The sequence below is a fragment of the Limulus polyphemus genome, unplaced genomic scaffold (assembly GCF_000517525.1).
Source record: "Limulus polyphemus unplaced genomic scaffold, Limulus_polyphemus-2.1.2 Scaffold0, whole genome shotgun sequence".
Lineage (NCBI taxonomy): Eukaryota > Metazoa > Arthropoda > Merostomata > Xiphosura > Limulidae > Limulus > Limulus polyphemus.
Genome location: NW_013665610.1, coordinates 3467309 through 3489877, shown reverse-complemented (window position 1 = coordinate 3489877; position 22569 = coordinate 3467309). Strand labels below are relative to the sequence as shown.

General features: G+C 29.8%; 1 protein-coding gene across 1 annotated transcript in view; it reads right to left on the bottom strand.

Moving 5' to 3' along the window:
* Positions 1 to 22569, bottom strand: part of LOC106468760 (nostrin-like) — a 62172-nt gene that overhangs the window by 17441 nt on the left and 22162 nt on the right. The window contains exons 3-12 of the mRNA XM_013929560.2: positions 18911 to 18991; positions 18195 to 18257; positions 12406 to 12487; positions 9966 to 10139; positions 7820 to 7838; positions 7306 to 7508; positions 6642 to 6761; positions 2929 to 3037; positions 1526 to 1614; positions 970 to 1098 (exon numbers count right to left, since the gene is read on the bottom strand). Of these exons, the coding sequence (XP_013785014.2) occupies positions 970 to 1098; positions 1526 to 1614; positions 2929 to 3037; positions 6642 to 6761; positions 7306 to 7508; positions 7820 to 7838; positions 9966 to 10139; positions 12406 to 12487; positions 18195 to 18257; positions 18911 to 18991 (1069 nt within the window). The remainder of the gene's footprint in view (positions 1 to 969; positions 1099 to 1525; positions 1615 to 2928; positions 3038 to 6641; positions 6762 to 7305; positions 7509 to 7819; positions 7839 to 9965; positions 10140 to 12405; positions 12488 to 18194; positions 18258 to 18910; positions 18992 to 22569) is intronic.

Genomic DNA, 22569 nt, shown 5'->3' with positions numbered 1-22569 from the left:
CATAGCAAATTTCATAAGGCTTAGCAGCCTACGACAAGTGGCAAACAAGTACAAATATCATACTAGAAGATATAGTTGTTTGCTTTACTTCTTTATTGACTGTTGTATGTTTTAAGAAAAATAAGTTTAAGAGCTTATTTGTAAATAGAAATAATGTTTATACTTATATAATGCTTAATAGTTGAAATGTGACTGTATTTTACAAAATACTAGTCCACTAAAATACAGTCAAGACAGGTCACTTTGTAAAGACTAAAGGTCAGTTATATATTATTGGATAAACTAACAAGAGTGCACATGAACAAACATTATTGTAACAGCTGGAAGGTCAATACAATAAAAATAATATATATATAAATGTATAATGTTATGAGATTTGAGCTATTTATACTAAAAACTTGTGTTTTTGTGTTATAATTTGTAGTCATTCTAGAACAAAAATTTCTAATTTTTTATTGAGGTTAAGAAGTCGGTCATATCAAACTAACCCGTTCAGAAATACACAAGTGAAAATACCAAATAAAATAGTTTTTTCTACAAAAAATTTGATAGTTATCTGGAGATTTTAAAGATTTCACATGTGAAATTTGAAAATGTTCTAATGCATTAAAGTAATTTTAATCATAAAATCAAAATTACTTTGCATGTTGGATAATCAACATTCTGAAAGAAAGAGGTTTGTGAGAAAATCTTTAATTAAAAAAATCTTAATACTTAATTTAAAAACCTGATATTTTGTGTATAAAAACCTTGTAAAGTCTACCAATAACCCGCAAAATTTTGTAACGATGTGCATACATTATCAAAAATCATAGTACAATCACTCTCATGGATACTTTCGTGGTTACGAGCTGGGTGGATTCCAACCAACCCGTAATGAAAGGCTTAACAGGTCACTAGTATTACTGTAGTTTTTAACTACAAACTTTCTACTTGAAAAATTAATGTTATATTAATTATTTCACTTACTTGTTTATCCCTGTACTGCTTCATATGTGTGGTTAATGGATGTGCTGGTCTACTTCTGCCATTAAGGTCAGCAAGGGCACATTCCACTTTGTGACGTGTGGCTTCCAAATAAGCCAACATTGTACGAAGCTAAGAGGTTGTAGCAGTGACTAAATACTGATAGTTTTTGAGTTGATAATCTCTAAACTATGAACCCTTTAGCCACAAGTTCAACTCTGAAAGACTTAGTATTTTATATTTATTATCATTTATTAAAATATAAAGATTGTTACACAAAACATTACTACTGTATATATATTTTATGACAAATACTAACATATCAACCATACGAGATACTTTCATACTGATTATAAATCACTGCTACAACCTCTTAAAACATTACTACTGTATATATTTTATGACAAATACTAATGTATCAACCATACGAGATACTTTCATACTGATTATAAATGTCGCAAGTTAAAAAGTTTAGAATACTAAGTTTCCCTACACAACTTTATGTTAGTAACAGAAGGGAAATTATGAACTATTATATTCCAAGCAATAATCTACTTACTTGATGAAGTTTCTGCCCCACATCTTGTTGTGCATCCTCATTACCAAAATTAGGAGTCTCAGTGAATGCTCTTCCCAGATTTTCTACACCTATAAAAATAAGCTACTAAATCATTTATAAGAAAATTATATTAACTATACAAAATGTATGTTGACAACTGGGTTTAACAAAAATATCAATCTTTAACACCGATGCAACAGGGTCATGTATCTTACATGGCCTCGTAACTACCAGTCTTTTGTAGACGACAACAACAACAAAAATTTTTTAATTAAGTATTTTTAGCTAAAACTTTGTAATTATATGGTTTTAGTGTTGAATGCTCCAAGTGCAAAGTGATGTTCATGTTAAGATTAAAAATACTTTTCTTTATCTGAAGATTTTCAAATTTCATTTGCATAATCACTATAACCTCCTAAATAAATATCAAATACTTTTTCAGAAACAAAGTTATATTCTGTCTATTATTTTCTATACTATAACTCTATAGAGGATCAGTCAATTTGATCAACCTTGTAACCACCACAAAAAAAAAAAAAAAAAAAAATAATTCTAAGTTACTCTTTTTTCTTTTTGGAAGGAATTGAAATTGTACCAGGAAACTAACTGTTTAGCTTGTAACAAAATACATCTATTTATACTTAACTTTATTGCCTTTTGAACTGTGTCTAACTAATAATCCTGCCACACAATTGTAAATTGCTCGGCAAACGTGTAACTCATGTTACCTTATCAAATTACATAATGTACGAGCTACTCATGATCATATCTCTTGAAGAATTTTTATTATTAGTAGCATTTTTCTTTATCTTACCTAATCTAACTTAATAACTTCCTAATTTTGACATTTTAGTTACTTTTATAATAATAAACCAAAAAATACACATGAAAAACAGGAAATATAGTACGTACCTGGGTCTTTTTTTTTGCTATCAACTGTTAATGAAACTTAAGTCTACTTTTATATATTAATGGTACTACAACACTAAATTTTTTATTTAATTAAATACTGCACCTAAGAACACAGAATAATAAAACATAAAAAGCAGACAAGTGTCTTATAACTATCATAATTTTTGTTATTTTCTGACTATGCGATAATAACATTGATAATAAAGTAGTTTAAATTTTGAATGCAACTCTGTAAAAGAGTGTGACATGCACACTTTGACCTACTCATTGCAAAAGGGCTAAAATAGTCCATCAGTAGTTTGTTTTTTTGTAATTACTCATTTATTTTTATTCTTGTTCGAAACTTGTATGTCAAATAACTACAAACTCATTATGTTATCTTCTTTTTGTATTATTTTGTAAATAATAATAAAGTGCTTCATTATTATATATGTAAACACCAAAAATCTGTTTCTTCACTTAAAAAACAAAACTGTATTTTTCTGATTTACCTTCTATTCCTTTCCTTTCCATCTCAATGTCTTTATTCAACATTTGAAAAAACTTCTGTAAAGATTCTTTTCTTCTCTCTGCACTCATGAAATTCTTCATGTTTTCTGACTAAAAAATAAAGTTCTAGTGATAACATTAGAATTAGATATCTAAAAACAATCTGAAATTCAGTATCAAATATGTTTATGTTGTACCAGTTTATATCTCTATTCTTTTATTACACGTGTTTTCTGATTTGTATTTATTTTGCTGTATGGCTTCAAATCCATTTTTTGTCACTAATGTAAAGTTGTTAGATAGAAGAATGATTAGTTCTACTGGCTGTCTTTGTATTCAGATTTCTACAAATAAAAGTTACAATTATAGCAGTGACCGCTTAGATGCAGTAAGAATGAGTTTTAAAAAAAGACAAACTGAAATTGTGGAGTACAGCAATAGCGATGATGAAATTGATGGCGATGGTTGTACATCTGAGTATAAAGTGAGTGGGTCTGATAAATTGGTATTTAAAACAATTAATTTATGTGCAAAATGTCAGAGCTTCCAAATGAAATCATAAATACACTAGTAGATTTTTTGCTTCCTGAATGGTTAGAAAACTAAAATGAAAGATACGAGTTGGATCTCAATTAATGAAATGCAGAAGATCATATCAATGTTTATGTAATGACACTGTGAAACTTCTCAGAAGACACAACTTTTATTGGTTTCATGACAGAAGAGTTGTGTGATCTAGGACTTGAAAAAAAGCTAGTCACCTGTGTAAAATATGTGCATGAAGACAATGTTGAGATGTCCTATCTTGGAAATGTAGGGCTTAATGATAGCAAAGCCCATACGATTACCCAAAACTTTAAGAATATCTTTGATAAAATAGGAGTAGACATGAAAAAAGTGGTAAGCTTATGTGCAGATGGAGCTGCTCCCATGGTAGGTCACAGAGTTGGTGTAGGTGTGCAAATAAAGTCAAAGTTTTCCACATTTGTCCACAGACACACTGCATGTCTCAGACTTGCACTGGGGTGTGTCGATACCATCAAAAACATTAAATCACTCGAAACCTTCAAATCAAGATTAAGCAGTTTGTATTATTTCTTCAGCAGCTCTACAGTACAAACTGAAAAACTGCATAACAATCAGAGCATTTTCAATGACAAAGAATTGCAAATCAACGAACCACACATTGATATAGTTGAGCATAAGAAATGCAGATTATGCTGTGTATTGTAGTTATGTTTTTGTTGTAGCAACGGTTTCTAAACTAGGTACAACAGATTCAACAGCTAAATCCCTATATACACACATACACTTAAACAACTTTAATTACAAGCCTCATGTTAGGTGTCCATAATGAAATTTAGGTGTTAAGTTGTGGATTTCAGCATAAAAATCTGGTATTTAGTTACTTGAGACCAGGACCACTAGTTGAGTCTAATTTAGCTAGACCGGATGAGCTAAAAAAAAGTGATGTAAATTACAGGGAGATGGTGAACACTTTGGAACAGAATGATGGGTGTATGAAAGATGTAAAGTTTTCTGTTTCAGATAAAACTCCTTCAAAAGTAAATAAACTGATTAGTAAAGACATTGAATTCATCAAAACATCACCGACTGTCTTACACAAGATGAAAACACCATCCATAATCTGGAATCCTCACTTTAGCCTTTTATTTTTGATGAAGATCTAGCAGATGTGACTATTACTGCTCTTACAGATTTTTATGGAATCAACAAACACACCAAATTTCAAACAATGCTGGGATATGCTGGAACTGAAGAGATGCCCGTGCTTAACAAAAATGAGTTAGTACAAATTGAATGGGCTAGGTTTAAAGACATATTGAAAAGCACATATAAAAACTAAATAACTGAACATTTGTGCAAAAGGATTCTTAAACTTACATGGTGAACAATTTCCTAACATGTCAAAATTGTGTCAAATAGCTTTATGCTTTTGTATAACAAACACTGATTGTGAAAGAGGCTTTTCTGTATGAAGCAGGCTCAAGACAAAATTCAGGTGCTCTGTGAAGGCTACAAAGATGCTGTTGAATGAGAATTGTAATGTTAGGTCCAGAAATTTCATTGTATTATTCCAGTCCAGCAATTAAAATATGGGACAGTGGTATGAGAAAAAGGGTGAGGCTTTCACAACCATACAAACAGAGAATCAAGAAAATTAAAAATAATAAATATGTAAATTGTGTGCATGTATTTTTATAGCACTTTCTTGAGGCCAAATACACAACAAGATAATAGTGACCCATTCAAATTCTTATAAAATCAAATGACTGAATCCTTACATAAACCAGCATACAGATGCTTGTCCATGATACTGAATTACTAATCATCTGGAACACTGTGCAACTATCATATACTTCCAAAAGGTTTTGTTTCAGCACTATTTTCCCAATAACTGTACTGCTTCTTGACAGTTAATAGTGCATAGTATTATGAGAAATGTTAGATTTTAAAATACCCAAAGTTTCATTTTAAGAAATCCAAGACTGGAAACTATGATGCATGTATAGATATAGTACAAACTTTACTAAAAACAAAAAAATAATTTAGTATTTTGTCAGCTTAAAGACCCTACTGTAATAATATTGAGAGTTTCAAGGAAAGAACTGCTATATTAGCATTATGTGAAAAATGTCAATCTTTTGGACTGACCCCATATTATAGAATTAGTTTTTACTGGTTTTGGATTTACTATGTGTATTTTTAATAAAATTTGACAAACATTTAATTAACATAACAAGTCTGCTGTACACAAAAAATCAGATTTCTTAATAATGTATTTTTACTAAAGATTTATCTGTGTACTTATCAAGTTGTTCTTACTCAAATTCTGACTGGTCTGAGTTTGATGTAAATTTCATGTTAAGAATAAAAATTATTTTTTCATCTCACAGTATTCATATCACTTGTATAACCTTTAGAACCTCTTAAAAACTATATATTTTGTTGTCATTTTTTCTACCTTAACTCTAACAGTAGCAAAATCTATCTCAAATATGCACTTCAGAACCCAAAATATTACCATATGTAAAAATATATGTCCTAAAACTACTATAATTTAAGTGGCTTTCTAACTAAGCTATAAATGGGTTACAATAAATTCTGTTAGCTGACTGAGACAAGCACCACAATAACCGACAATAAAATTGGTGCCAAATACATCCAAATTTGTTCCCTGAACAAACTAGCCTTGTAAGATGTTTTGTACTGATTATAAATACTCCAATAGCAAATGTCAGAGAAATAACATATTTTGAGAGAGTGAAAGAGGACGTGGATGGGTGAGGTTCAACGTGGTTTGACCTTTTTGTTTATATTTCAGTAAAGCAAGAAGCTTGAAAACTATAAGCTTATATTATGGCTTAGAAACAGCTATACTACAAGTTCGTAATTTGTGCCAAACTCAGATAATCATACAGGGTTAGATAGAAACTGTAAAATGGGCAATTCAGTGTAAAAAGTGTCGTGTAATGCAGAGAAGTTAAGACTTAGAACTTATTCGAATATTTCCTTTTGAAATTAAAACTTATATAATATTAACATTTGAATTATAAAACTATGTTTTGATGCCAAGTTTGCTGAGATACATTGATAATAGTCATTTAAATTTCGAGTGTAACTCTGTAAAAATATTGTGACATAAGCATCTTGACCCACTCATGCACATAAGGTTAAAATGCACAATACTTACATAAAAGTCAGGTAGGAACTGCTCAGGGGAATTAGGACCAGTTCCTCTAGATCTTATTGCTTCTTGGATGTCTCCCTGTACATCAATTTTAGATACAGCTGCATTTAACATTTCACACCCCTGTATTGTACAGTAAAAAAAAAAAACATGCTCAGATTCAGGTGTGATAATTTTCTGTACAATTATAAGTAAAAATAATGTTAAACAATACAAATTTTTACATACTTTGATAACATCCACATTATTTAAATCTACCTATATTATGTATAGTTAATTAGTGATGTGGGTAGTTCATGTTTTCTCACTTTTAATTATTGGTATTCTACATGCTTTCAAGAATAACCTGTGAAATTATGAGTAAAATGATACTTGTGCATGTTTTTTGAATAAATAAAATAGTAGTAAAATACCTGATACCACCACAGGTATCGAAACCCAGTTTTTAGCATTACAGACTGTGATTACAAAAGTAAAGGGATATTAAAAACTACTGCAACCAGCTGCTCATATAAGAAAATAGTTATTTAGTATTAATACAATAAATTTAGAAATTATCCTTATGATGATGACAAATATTTCAACTGACCAATGAATTTATTAATGAAGAAAACAAACTATATTCTGGGATAATTTTTTTTTTGATTTTTTAATAGATGAAAATTACCTGAATCATCTCAGGACCCAAAACACTGACATGATTAGCATATTTCTGTACTAAATCTTGCATATGTTCAAGTCTTTCTTCTTCAAGCTTCTGAAATTGAATGCTTGCCTTGAAAACAGCTGACTCCCATTCCTGTCGTGCCCTCTCAGCCTTTAAACAACTTGCATAGTAGTCCTTGTCTGCTTTTGCTACAGCTTCCTCTGCTTTTTACGTTGTTTTCCATCTAAACAGTGGTAAGAATGTAAATAAATTTCTAATAATTTTACTCCGTATGTTTTACATAACAAATAACACAAAAAATTAGTTTTAACTCTAATGCTTATGTTATCCTTATAGATAATTACCAAACAAATGAGGAAGAAAATCCATTTATCTGACTTAATGAATTTAGCTTGCTACAACTTTATGCTTACTGTAACAATATTCCTTTAAAAAACTAGAAATATATAAGAATATAATATTAATTGCTTCAGAATCCCCAAAGTAAAATTAACAACCTATAGTGACAACAAACCAGTATCACAATTGTCAGCCTAATGAATTGTAAAAAAACACAAAAAAGTTAGTATGTTATCTTTATCTTAAACTGTACCTTGTTTCAAAAGTAAAACTAGGCTTAAACAGTGTTCACTATTATTGTCTTAAAGCTACCCAATGGGCTATCTGTGCTCTGCCACTGGGGGAGGGGGAGGCAACTTGTTTGGAGTAATATGATCAGTCATTCTCAATAAAGGGATACAATGTTCAAGATATTAGGGTCAGTTGTCGTCCATATGGTTTTACACTGGCATAACTTATTCAGGATATTATGGTTTCTCTCAAACAATTAAATTGTAGACCTTGTACAGATATTTATTTTGTTTTTTGTTGTTAATCAGTTACTTTCAATACAAAACTACAGTGGTAAACCCTTTTTAGAATATTAGTGGAAGTGTTTCTCCATATGATTTACAATGCGCATCTTATTTAAGATAGTAGGGCCAGTTGTTCCATCTGGCTTTACACTGGCATACCCTATTCAGGATATTAGGATTAGTTGCTCTCAATATAATATTGAATTTTTTTGTGAATAGGTAAGCTGTGTGGATCTTAGGACCAAACAACTGGTGTTTTTATGTGGTTTGTAAGTAAGGACCTACTCCACATTCCTTTAGTAATTTCTGTATTTTTTTAATCACCTTTTACACTTACAAAGATAATTTGGCACAGTTTTCATAGTAGATGGGTTGCAAACTAACCTAAATTTCTTAAGTGTAACAAACAAATCGCAGCTGAAAATACTGTCAACAGAGAGAATACCAACTTAGGATTCACTGCATTCTAATTTGTATAATTTTTCTTGTTTATGATATTATTAAAGTAATTCTAGTTCCTTGTTATACATTATTGACTTCATTTGATCATTTATAAGTTACTTTTTATTGATGATCTATACAGTCTGCTTCTCTTTGGTCAAAAGTTCTTAAGAATAAAAAACATCATTAAAAAGAGAAATAAAATACGTCCAATTACTCCAGAAAACATAATTGGTTTTAGTTAACCCAACATTTCACCATTACAGCATGAATGGCAAAATATTGGCTTAAATTAAACCAATTATGTTTTCTGGAGTAATAGGTTGGGTTTCTTTTTAACAATTAATAAGAACTCTCCAATTTGCACTACAAACTTTAAACTCATAATAATAAACTTTGTTCAAAAAATAAGGGATAGTAGCTTTCAATAAGATATCACAATAGCATACATTTGTTCAAAATGTTGGGGCCACTTTGTCTCAATATATGGATATTAGGAAAGGACGGCTGCACTCAACATAGCATTAATATATCACATAGTTGTTATATTACAAACACTTGCTGTTAATATGGCATTAAAATGGTATGCCTTGTTCAGGATATTATAACCACTTCTATTCAATAGGATATTAGTATCATACACCTTCTTCCTGACAGTTCTTTCAATATGGGATTAAAATGGCATATCTTATCCAGGATATCTTGGTTAGTTGTACTTAAAATGGTGTAACATTGACACATTCTACATAGTCTTTAAATCCTAATTGTTTCCATTTAAGAAGGTGTTACTTGTTATTAGTGTTAGGAATTGACTATAAAAGTTATGATTGACACTTGATTGAAGGAACCAATCATTAATGTTAGTCTTTTCAATTTTTTAAGTAAAGTTAAAATTTCTATAGAGAAGTTAGGCTCTGTTGTATTAATTTTATTAGCAGACTTTATTAATAAGAACATGAGAACTTAAATATAAGAAAAAGAAACACATAATCCATGTCATTTCTTAAACTAAATAGAATTTTGGATCAGATAAAAATCACTACATACATGTATGTCCACCTGTCAATATTCAACTGATAAATGCTTATACTGAAAACCAAAACTGAATCACAATTGAACATCAAGGTGAAGTATATACATTCTGAAATTACAAATAAATGTTACACTTTGTATTCATGGAGAGCAGGGTGTATACAGAACTTAAAATAAATTTCCTGACTTTTCCATGACTTTCTCCAAGTTTTTCCTGACCATTAACATATATATATGAAATCACATTAAATCACCAGTCCTTTAGCAATCAATATTTTTTTTTAAATATCTATACCTTCTGCTTTTCTTTCACTTCTATAATATAAAACTTACCTTGTTAATATCTTTATCTGTGACTAGCTTTCCTTTACTACTTCTACTTTCTAAGCCCTGTTCTTGCAACTTTTCGTTTTCCTTTGTAGAATTGTAGCTATGCTTCAGGGACTTCGCTTCTTCATTACGACAATCAGTAAGACTCTTAGATGTTTTGTCCACCACCATCTCGATCTACACCATATAAACAATGAACTTAAAAGCATTTTTTCTAAAGGTTTCTAAAGTGCTAAATAATTCCAGTTTGAGCACTGATGGATTAAATTCCATGTGCTCTTTTGGCAGGGTTGGGCTTTCCTTGATATAAGTTATTTAACATTGTATGTATAGAATATATACTATTAAATACAGAATAAAAATAATAAAAACATTTACTGGTGACCTAGGATATCTTCTTTCAAAGAGGCATTAACATTACCTTTCTTAGGCTAGGTTTCATGATTCTTGTAAAAAATATTCTTGGTTGATATCAATCTAAATCTAATAAATAGTTTGTTTTTAATTTAAATAAATAATAAGTTCTATATTAGTGTGTATTTTGTTTGAATACAATAAATGCAACAATTATATTCAATAAAAAAAGTATTTCACTCTCTGGAATATTTTGCCAATGTTCACTGTACTCATAAATCTAAGCTTACTTTATGTCTTGTCAAAGAAGAAAATTTCTATAGTTTTCAATAATGAATAGAACATCTAAAGAAACTAAAAAATAATTCCCAGATCTCTGAATTGCTCCTAACTCTTCTCTAATTCCTATTAGATTCCTTTGTTCATCCCTACAAGAAACCAAAAAATACTGCTCAAACCACTTTACTTACTTTTCATTAATGTAAATAGTTTATAATATGCTCTATCCAATCATATTTAAATGATGGCTATAGCTATTTTCAAAGCTAATCTTAATTATTAAATGTTCAGACCACTATGACATTATGATGTATAGGCATATCATTCATGTTTTATGTTCTTATTTTAATATAAAAACTTTTCAAAATGTTTCATTTATGCAGGTGTGTGTGTGTGTGTGTGTGTGTGCAGTTGCCACAAAACATCTTAGTCAAGAAAGTTACTATCACTCTAGCTGCCTATTGTTAAGTGTCATTCACCTGAGATAACATCTTTGGTCTTACTGTGAAAAAGATAATTGTAAGGTTGTACTTAATATGTGAAGTTAGATAGTCATCTTTTCCATTGTCATCAGGTGATACCTTGAGGTTATGACATCCTTATGTTTCAATGGGAATGACCTGTCACATGAGTAGTACAAGTCACTCTGGGTAAGTATGACAGTACCAACTAAGTAATGTGATGCTTATTCAATCTGGTACAAGATCTCAATCACATGAGTCCGGAATAACTCCCGAGAGAGAGGCAGTTCTAGATCTAGCTCTCGAGTAAAGGTGACCAGCCATTGTGCCAAGTTATTGCCCTCTAGCAGTATTGTTAATATACCAAAGCTTCCAATGTATTACTATTTGTTCGAATTAACTTGATGTATAAGTGTTCGTAATTCACTTAACTGTTACCTCTGTCTGGATTGGTGAGCCCCTTTCAGGTGTTGAGTGCACACCCGCTTATAAAATTTAAAAATTTAGGTAAAAAGAATAATTCTAGCTATTGCAACAGTATTTAACCCTGAAATGTTTGAAATCAATGTTTTGAAACATTTATTTAATGTAATTCACATAAAGAAAATATTACAACTTTCATTTCTGTGCAGCTTTGAAGAGTTTACTTTTAAATGATACACTTATAGATGTAAAAAACATTACTACGCATCCCATTTTATATCTACTAAAATATCATCCTTTTGATTATCATTATTATTAGTGTCTTGACTATAACATGATTTTTCTTCTTTGTTAGTGGTTTTATTACTATAGCCATTTGTTGCTACTTTTTTATTATGTTGTGGTATTCTTGGTTATGTTGATTTTCTCCAAGAGTAACACGATTGATCTATAGAATAATGAGATTTGTCAAGATGTGTATCCCAAAATCTGTGAGAAATAAAGAGAGACTGAACACAAGTGTACAATCACAGTGAACAGTCTTTATTAATTTTTACAAACACAGAGTATGTATATTTTATATAAAAAAATACTTTTGTATTAATTATCATTAAAAAATTAAAAAAAGAGAAATTTTTGAAAATACCAAACAACTTTACAACATCAATAACTAAAAAAAGATTGCAAACCTAAACATTCTACATTAAATTCAGGCTCAAAGAAATTTATTGAATAAACATCTACCAAAGGATACTGCATATTAGGCAAGTTTTAAAAAGAGCTCGATTACAAAATTATTTTCCTCTGTATTTGTTTGCCCATCCACTTTATAAGAAAACATCCTTTCTTCTTATTTTAGAATGTTACTCGTGTATTTTCCACTTTTAATAAATTTCTTACTTTTCTCACACGCTGACTTCTCTTACCTGTTTTCTTGTTTTATGCTGACCATCAGTTAACATTTTCAATGGCTTCACAACATCCTCTACAATTCCAGATGCCAAACACCTGAAAATAAGTTTCAAATATTGTTCTGGTATCATACAACATACAATTTATCTTGATAATCGTATCTATTGATGCAGATATCAAAATGACATAAATCTTAAAATGAGTTTTTATTTCACTATATGATTTTTAAACTATAAAAAAATACAGAGACACGTAAAAACAAAAACAATTATAAATTTGTTGCTTGATAAAAACTTGATAAAAAAAATATGCATTTTACCATTATTTGAATAGCATTTGAAATTACTGAATTATTAAAAAATTAATATATTCTTCATCCGAAAAAAAAAGCAAAATGTCCAAAAAAGTTACTATTTATGCATATCAGCATATCAGTTTTCATGGTTATAATGAAATACAGTACAGTAACACACATAATTCACCCCCCCAAATCTATCATTCACATTTTATTAGGTTTTCCACGTTATATGTCTCTTGACTTTCCTCCCTCCTCCATATACCCATCCAAATTAAGAAAAGGTGGAGCCAAGACTACAAATACCCTAATCTTAGCTCACAGAAGAGTTGCTTAACCCTTTTGAGATGGGTAACGGGTGTAAGGCCATGTCATATAATTTGTTGAATCGCATTCAAAATTTTATTGAACTACTATTTCATGAATTTATGTCAATAACTTTGGTATTAAATTGTAGATTATAAATAAAATTTTAGTACTATAAATTACTCAATTTCTTAATTTAAAAGCAAGTATTAAAAACAACACAGATAAACATAAATTTTTGTGTCATTTGGTACGTTGAATGCAGCACTGGTTCAAGTTAGATATTTGTGATGTCAAAATACTAAGTCTATAGTTTCGTATGAATTACGAGCTCAAATTACCAATATTGACAAGCTAGAATATAAAATAAGAACCTCCTATCTTTTCTATTTCATATGATATTGATCATGTACTGAATCAAACACAGTGGCACCCCGCCCACCTTTTTTCATTTTTGAAAACACTCCCTTATATACACTTACTTCTATATATGACATGAATAACCAGCCAGAAGCTCAGAATGTCCCCCCTAGTGACTCTCTCAGCCATTTTAACAGTCTTGGCACCATTTCTTTTTTTTTGAACCAATATTTCAACCGGATAGTCTGCTCGAAATTTCATAGTTTTTTAGACTAAAATATATCTTAGTTACTAAGCTTGATATATTATAGTGGAATTCTATGGTATTAATTTATGATTTATGATTTTTTTTTTTAGTTATTTATAGGTATATATAAAAACCTAATAAAATATTTTGTTTCATATCCTCCATGTGCAAATGTTTTAAAGGCTTAGCAACCTACATCAAGCAGCAACCAAGTACAAAGGTCGTAACAAGAAAAGATAATTGTTTGCTTTACTTCTTGAGTTACTGTTCTATGTTTAAGAAAACTAAGTTTAAGAACTTATTTCAAAATTACAATAACCTATATACATATATAATGTATAACAATTGAAATGTGACTATTTTACAAAATACTAGTCTACTAAAACACAGCTAAGACAAGTTAGTTTGTACAGACAAAAGGTCAGTTTTATGTTATTTGACACAGTAACATGAGTGCACATAAGCCTTGTCATTGTAACTTCTGTACTGTTAGCCAGGCACAGCTAAAAGGTCAATATAATGAAAATAATAAATATATATATAAATGTATAATGTTATGAGATTTAAGCTATTTGGTCTAAACATTTATGTTTTTGTGTTATAATTTGTGTTAATCTAGAATGAAAGAAGCATAATTTATATTTATTTCCTAATTTTTTTTATGGTGGTTGCGAGATCGGTCAAATCCACCGAGATTAATTAATGAAAACAACAGATAGAATACAGTTTTTTTCTTAAGAAACATTTTCGCATGTGAAATTTCAAAATTTTCTGAAGCATAAAAGTAGTTTTCATCTTAAAATGAATATTACTTTGCATGATAGATAGGCAACATGCAAAAAGAAAACAAAACAAAAGACATGAGAAAAATATTGCTTTACAAACCTTAAGACTTAATAAAAAAAAATTGATATTTTATGTATGAAAGCATTGTAATGTTTACTGATAATCTGCCAATTTTCGTTAACATTTGCTTATTTAAAAGTTATAGCATGAAAACTATAACAAGCACAAAATGATTATGCTGAAAGAGTTAAAGAGATACCATATTTGCCAAAATATAATGCACAATTTTTTCCCCTCCAAATACCTCTCGAACAATTGACTGCACATTATATTCAATTTTGTTACATATTTTACTAGAAACTACTACCAAATATCATTGACTTTCAAAAAATGTTGCATATCTAATACAATGGATGGAATGGATGACTACATTCTGTGGGAATCAGAAGAGGAAGAAGCAAAGGTTCGAGGATGTAAAACCAATGAATGTGATGAATCTGATGGTAGCAACAATTCTAGGGATGATAAAGACTTTTGTGAAGATGAACAATTAGCTTAATGTATTACCAGGTATAAACTTTTCAATAAATTTTGTAAAATTGACAAAAAAAAATTCAATGAAAGATTTCCAAAAATGTTTAATACATTGATAGTTGTTTATTGTATTTAGAAACTATTCAATACATTTTGTACAACTCTTCTGTATAAAAAACAAAAACACATTTTCTTCAATCTAACCTTTCAAATTTTGGGTGCACATTATATTCTGGGGGTGCATTATATTCGGGCAAATACGGTAAATATATTTCAATGTGGTAGGACTTTATCAGAAGAATAAGGTAACATACGAGTAAAACATACTGTAAAATAAAAATTATTGTAGTGGTAGGCTATATTTATGCTTATTTCTCTTGCAATTATGTTCCAAAATAGCATTAAAGATGATTAGTCCTGGATCTTTTACAAATGGAGATTAACATTTAGATGGGCTTAGAAATTACAACAATTTTCCTGAAATGTAAAAAATACAGGTTTCTTTCTCTACAGAAATTTAAACTTCAATGTGGAACTTTGCCCCAATCATAAATACATATTATATACACCCACACACACACATAACCTACAAATAATTAAATGCAACAACATTAAAAATACAAATCAACTATCGCATAGCTTCATACAAACAACTTGAACACAAAAACAGTTATAGCTCATTAAAGACCACATAATCTATAAACAGACATGCCATGAACAAAAGGATCCTGGAAATTAACCATATTTTTTTTTTATAAGAGTATATACTTAGATGATGTGATGGCAGTCAAAATTAGAGAAATCAAAAGTTCACTTGACTTTCAGTACTGCTGTCTACAATGAATAAAGATGGCAAAAGTTCACAATAGAAAACAGTTTCTGCATTTCCCAAGCATCCCAAATCAATAGAAAGAACTCTGTTATGAGAAGAACTGTGGAGATAATCCATATTAAACAGGCACTACTAAATATGGAAGACACTCCTTACTCCAGGGAACATTGTATATCATCAGCAGTGACATCATAGATATTACACCCTCCTGGCTTTTGGGACACACATTTTTCTTATGAGTTAATATTTTCACAATTCTGGAGCTATGGCCACACCTGGCTTTGGCAACTATTATCCCAGTATTTCTGTTATGTTGGTGTCAATTGGGCAGGAAGACAGTGACAGCTGGTAGATCACAAGGGGACAGTTACTGCTGCCACAATTCTTTGGCAAGGCCTTCTTTCTATGTGTGCCTCAATGACCAGCTTACCAGATAGGACAGTGTATAAAACAAGGAGAGACTCCTGGTTTTTTAGCTTGAGTCACAAAACAATGACTTATAGTCAGGACAAATTTTGGACATTAATCCTATCAAGCATGTACAATTCATCCTGATTGTTCCCTACAAATATATCCCAACTTCTAGGGACACGTCATTCAAATTCTGTGCCAAGAGTGGTGTGTAATCCCACTAGCTAAGGTTTCACATGTCAATAAAATGTGTAACTTTGTTTCTGCCTTAGATATTACAAAGAACATTCACTGATAAACTTGTACTCTTTGTTTCATGTTTGTTAAATAAACATAGCATTCTTTCTGGTAGGCTATGTTTAAATAAATAAAAATAAATAGAGGAGGTAGAAGGTATTTGAAATACTACTCAATTTTAACAACTTAAAGGCAAAAACCATGAAGTACAAAAAATTAAGTTTTTTTTCTTTTTAGGTATACTTAAACATACATGTATTAAACATTCTATACATTTTGGAGCCTTCATTTTTCAAAATCTGATTCATATTTTTCTGCCATATCCTACCATTTGTGTTCTTGTAATTTGTTTAAATCCAAAGACACTATCTATCCCTGTAAACTTGTGGATCATATATAGATAACACTTGTGGTAGCTGTAAAGCTACTTATATTGGTAAAACTACAAGTCACATTTGAGAACATGGGAATTTCATCTAAAAATAGATACAAGCTAACTAACTTTTCAAGTCTTGTATCCAGTTACATAATGAGAATAAGAACCACCCCAACCTTCTTGAAAATTCTTGACTCTGGAACAGATAATGAACTTTTAATGAATATCCAGCATTAAATAACAAAATCAAATTGTCCCTGTTGTCATTAATCTAATCGATTCTAGATTCTCAGAATTTGTATTTGATCTTTTTTCCTTTTTTAAAGATGCAGTGTTTATACTTATATTTAAGTTTTTCTTTGTAATGTTTTCTCTTGACAATATTATGTATGCCATGTTTTACATTCAATTATATTGTGAATGATATCTGTTTTCTTTCTAAGCTTTTGATTAAATTAAAAATTACTCACTTAATAGCTAATATTGCTTCTTGTCGTTAGAATATTGTACACTAACGTCTTGAGGTTTTAACACTGATGACAGAATTTCAAACAATTACATGTCTGTAAGTAATGAAGTTTTTTGGTATTACCAAGTTTTTATTATGTATTATAAAACTTCATTTTCCACCTATCAATTGCAAATACTTTGCAAGATTGTCACATGTTCAAAATATTGTATGCCTAATAAAAAAAATGTTTGTTCAAGACAGTGCCAAGGAAAATTAGGATTCATCATGCATGGAGGTGTGTCGCATTCCTATTAGTGGAGGGTCCTGCTGCATGATTACATCACCATGCAATGGTACAAATTCACATGAGATTAGGTCGGGGTTTTCATAAAGCTGGTGGCTTACAACTTTTTTTGCCAGCTCAAGCAAACTCAAGAAAAGAATAAGCTGTTCTATGTGAAGAGGTGGGCATTTGTTACAGAAAATCATTTTCCACTTGATGCATCAGTTGCAAGTACTTTGCAAGCTTGTTGCACATCCAAAATAATCTTAATCAAAACAAATTTATCTTTTCCCTTATGCTCGAATTGCACAAAATCAATTATTAGGACTGATATTGGCCCGAGTTAGTAACATCAAATCAGACTGAAAAATACATGTAGGTTGAAATTTTTCCTCCATACCTGGTAAAGAAGCAAACAATCTACATACAAAAAGACTTATCAGTACACGTGTAATCATATCTAAAATTAGATATTACTCAGAGCTCGTATCAAAACTAACGAAGGAGCATATGAACATTAATATAACTTGCTTCTACACATTTCTTTAAAAATGTCTTGCTAACACTATCCTTACCATTTCTTTATCCATGTTGATAATAAATCTATCATTTTTCACACATGCATATATTCAAACAAAGCCCTAAAGAATTATTTTATCTTCAAAGAAATTCAGAATATTCGTACCTGTGAAGTTCCGATTCATGGGTCATGATGACAGCAGCTTCTAGCCAAGTTTGGGCTGTTGTCCTATATTATGAATTTTACCAAATCTCAGCTGATACTCAAAATAAAAGTACATGTGGATTCCATGAAAAAAAATCTCCCAGTTTCAAACCAGAATGTAAAATTTAGTTTTATACACTGAAATCACACACATAAAAAAAATTTTTTTGGACCAAAACATACAAAATCAAATTTACACAATCCAACGATATCAACTTCCCTGAAAATAAAAAGATAATGAATGCTACAAAACTACAAATTTTAGGATTCAAAGTTTATTTCAGTTATGAGTACATAAAAAAAACTATTAAAAAGAAAAGGGAAGGTACACTCTTCAAACTAAAGGTTTTACTTTTAAAAGGAAAAAGTTAAAAAAAATCCTATTCATACTATTTCCTTACTTAGGCATTTGGTCTGTTACACAGAAAAAATATTTTATGGAAAACAAAACACAAGTGTATATATGAAACGTTAAAAGCTCTGAGTGGGTGCTGTAAATAACTAGCTTTAATAAAAAACAGCAGGCAGATTAAAAGCACTGTAATTTCTCTTAAAATTCATACAAGTGCATCAAAAGTACATGATACAAAATATTCCCTGCTAGCTGAGTGTATGTTTGTCACAGTCAGAGCTCTAACTTTAATTAATAACTTACATTACTATTATATCATACCTACCCTAAAGCATCTTTAGAGGCTTTCATTATTTTGGCAGAAATTTTACTCAGGTTTTTGGCATAGTGGAATTCCAAATCAGATCTAACACAAGAATAAAATTTTTTTATAAATCAGTTATATTCAATCTTCACTTAAATCATTACAAAGCTACAAAAACAAAACATATATATGTATGCAAGTTTAAATTAATATTCATCAAACTATAAAGCATGCAGAAAATTACTGTAGACTGTACAGGATCTTGCATGCTTGTTAACATTCAAGGAGTTATTTGTGCTGCATTTACCACATGAATCAAACCCCAAATTACAGTGTTTATGAGCTCTTAGATTATCACTGGTTGGAAGACATCTGTCATTATCTTTAAATGTTTTTCAAATCTGGATTAAGAAACCTAAAGCATTTTCAAAACCTAAATATATTCTATTAAATGTAAGAAGAAATGCATGCCAATTATATCACAATATGGAAATTGACAACCTGAATTATAGTTCATTTTACAAGATATACAGTACAATTGGAAGGTAAAAGCAAGGTGTGCACACACACATGCATGCACCCACACATGAGTTTTATGGTTTTACAACCTTCAAATCTTGTACATAATATGGTGCTGCAATAACAAATCACAAACAGCCATTAATTAAAAAAATATTTTTAAGCTCTTCAATTTTTAATAACATATCATTAAAGAAATACATGTTTCTTCACAACAGTTACACATTTTTTTATGTATGTAATGATGACTGAAACATAGTACATGTTATTACAAATAAAATGATTGCAAACTCCAGAGAATTTTACAAGTTGTTTAATTTGCTCACTGTTTTAGCTTTACGCCTTCATAAAGAGCATACAGACACTGATTGGTTCTAAAATATGTTAATATTAACTTTCTTTCAACTTAACTTAGGTCTGATGATTAGAATGTCACTGTTTCTTTGTTGTTAAATACAAAGGTACAAAATGGGATATCTATACTGTAACCACAATGGGTATCAAAACCTGTTTTTTTTAGTTATACTCCTTCAGACTTAGTGCTGAGCCACTGGGAGGCATTTAAGTCTGGTTTACATAGTTCCAAACAAGAAAGGTAATTTCAAGAATTTAAATTGAACTCTAAACTTAGGACAATAATGATCCAAGCAACAAAAAACAACTGGTATAAGTAGAGAGAAATCAAAGATGACCACAGGTGTGAAACTGTAGGGGAATACATGTAAAAGAAACACATACAAGTAAAACAACCAATGTAAAACTACAATTCTGAATTTTCTATTGGTGATATTTTAGACACAAAGTATATGTAAAGTTTTACATAATCAAATATTCAAAATTAATTGTTCTGATTATTACAAATGTCGATTATTCTAACAACTGATTGATAACATTTACAATTAAATTAACTGCCATGAAATTAATCAATTTGAAATTAATGTTTCCACTTATTACTATTTTTGATTCTTCCAACTATCCAAGTACTAATAATATTGCCATTATGTTTGTTTGTTTGTTTGTTTGTTGTTAAGCGCAAAGCTAAATAACAGGTTATCTATTCTCTTCTCACTGAATGTATCAAAACCGAATTTTAGCAAAAAAAATTGTTTTTTTACTTCATTTGGAAAAGCATGGTCTGGTGATTCAGGGTGGAGGGAGAAACCTCGTAATTCAAGGTACTAAAGCTATTATCTGTTACTGTCACTAATTTTGAACTGTTGACAAGAGAGAAGGCAAATGACTGGCAGTATCCACCAACTCTGGCTACTTAAGTGTTAAATTGTATTAATTTACTGTTTTTCATACTATTTTATTTTTTTTAATTATAATTGCATAACTGTATTCTTTAATGTTGTATAAGCAAGCATGTATCTAAGGGAACTTTTTTTTTTTTTAGAAATTAATTTAAAAAAAAACATCCAAATATCCTTACCTTACCATACAGTATCAAAAATGAACAGTAGACATTAATACTTTTGCTTACCAACACTGGAAATGTGAAGTCTTTTTTGTTACTCATCTTACATGCAATACTTTATTCAACTGATAATGAAAAATACTTTTAATACCTATATATAACCGAGTCCAAATCTTGATATACCATACTTCTACAGTGTCATATCCATAAAATTAAAACAATCCTATAATTAGTAAAGAATAAGTTTAAACAGTGATACAGATGGCATCTTAAAGGTCATAAATTTTAACTTCTTAATAAGCTTATTAAGTCTAACTTGCTTTAAAAGTTAGGTGAAGCTTCTTATTTGAAAAATCATTACTTATACAGTGTACTAGCTGCATGTAAAGTTGCTACGAAATTGTACACATAGACCAAGTCTAATATTATAATAGTCAAAAACAAGTTCCACTAAACTAATTATGAAATCCTATTGTAGGACATGATCAATGAATACTCTAGTTTAAAAATACAAAATCTTTCAAAACTATAGATAAGAACATGCATGAAATTTCACAATATGTTATATATAAAAATCAAATTTCCATATTGTGAAAAAAAGTGTTTTGAATGTAGCTAGTCAAATGAAACATCTTATACTTTACATAATATAGTGTTATATTTTCTAAACATACACTTTAACATTATTGAGTAGTTATTATGACTACATATATATATGTATTTTGCAAATAATGCCCTAACTTAAACCAGTTTATTTTCCTAGAAGTAATTATTTATCTTTATAAAATAAAACCTGTATTTAAAGTGTATGTAACAAAGACATTACCATGTACAAACTGGTACTCGTATTCCATTCTTATCAGTATAAATAGTCTCAGTACACCTACTTAAACATGAACATTTTAACAATTCCTACTTAAACAGTAAAATCTGGTTTCCAGAGTAGGTAGTATCACTTAATGGTAATACATACAAAAGACTACAGGAAAGTTACACTTACTGATATCTACAAGTAACTAATAGTTTTTGATCTTATTACCCATTAAAAATAAAATTTTATAGTCTTACACAACATGCACATCTGTATGTTTCTTTTAACAACTTCAGTTTCTGAAAGAACAATGCAAAGTCTTACAAGTATGTAAAAATTTTGGGTTTCTTAAGCCAGAGTATTTACTCAAAATCATGTTCTATTTGCTAAAAACCTTTCTATCAGCTTACTCAACAAGATGTTATCTTAATGTTTACAGGAGTTTACCTAAACTCATAAGAAGAAAAGTGTGCTGTCAAAACTTAAAATAATGTGATAGTTTTCCCAATTAATAACTATATGATTAAATGTACATTTGAAGTTGAATACAGGCACAGTGCTTCACCTCACATTATATATACAGTTACTACAATACCTTGTCTTTAACCCTAGAATTACTATTGAGATTGAACTTCAGATTTTTTAAACTCATTTTCCAAAATTATTTAATAACTAGATTGTTTGTGGGTCTATTACTTAGTTACAGGGTCCCTAATAACAAACAAGTCACATACACAAATTTGAACAAAAATGTCTTCAGCATCACAGTTAATCCCATTAAGTATAGTTGAAATGCATTGTATATTTCTCATAGAAAATGAGTGATTTCACACAACCTTTTTGCTTTTTTAACAAGTGTTGTAACATAAAAAATTATGCAATGTGACACAATTTGATGGACCCCACCTATTGTGAATAGTAGAAAGCCAATAA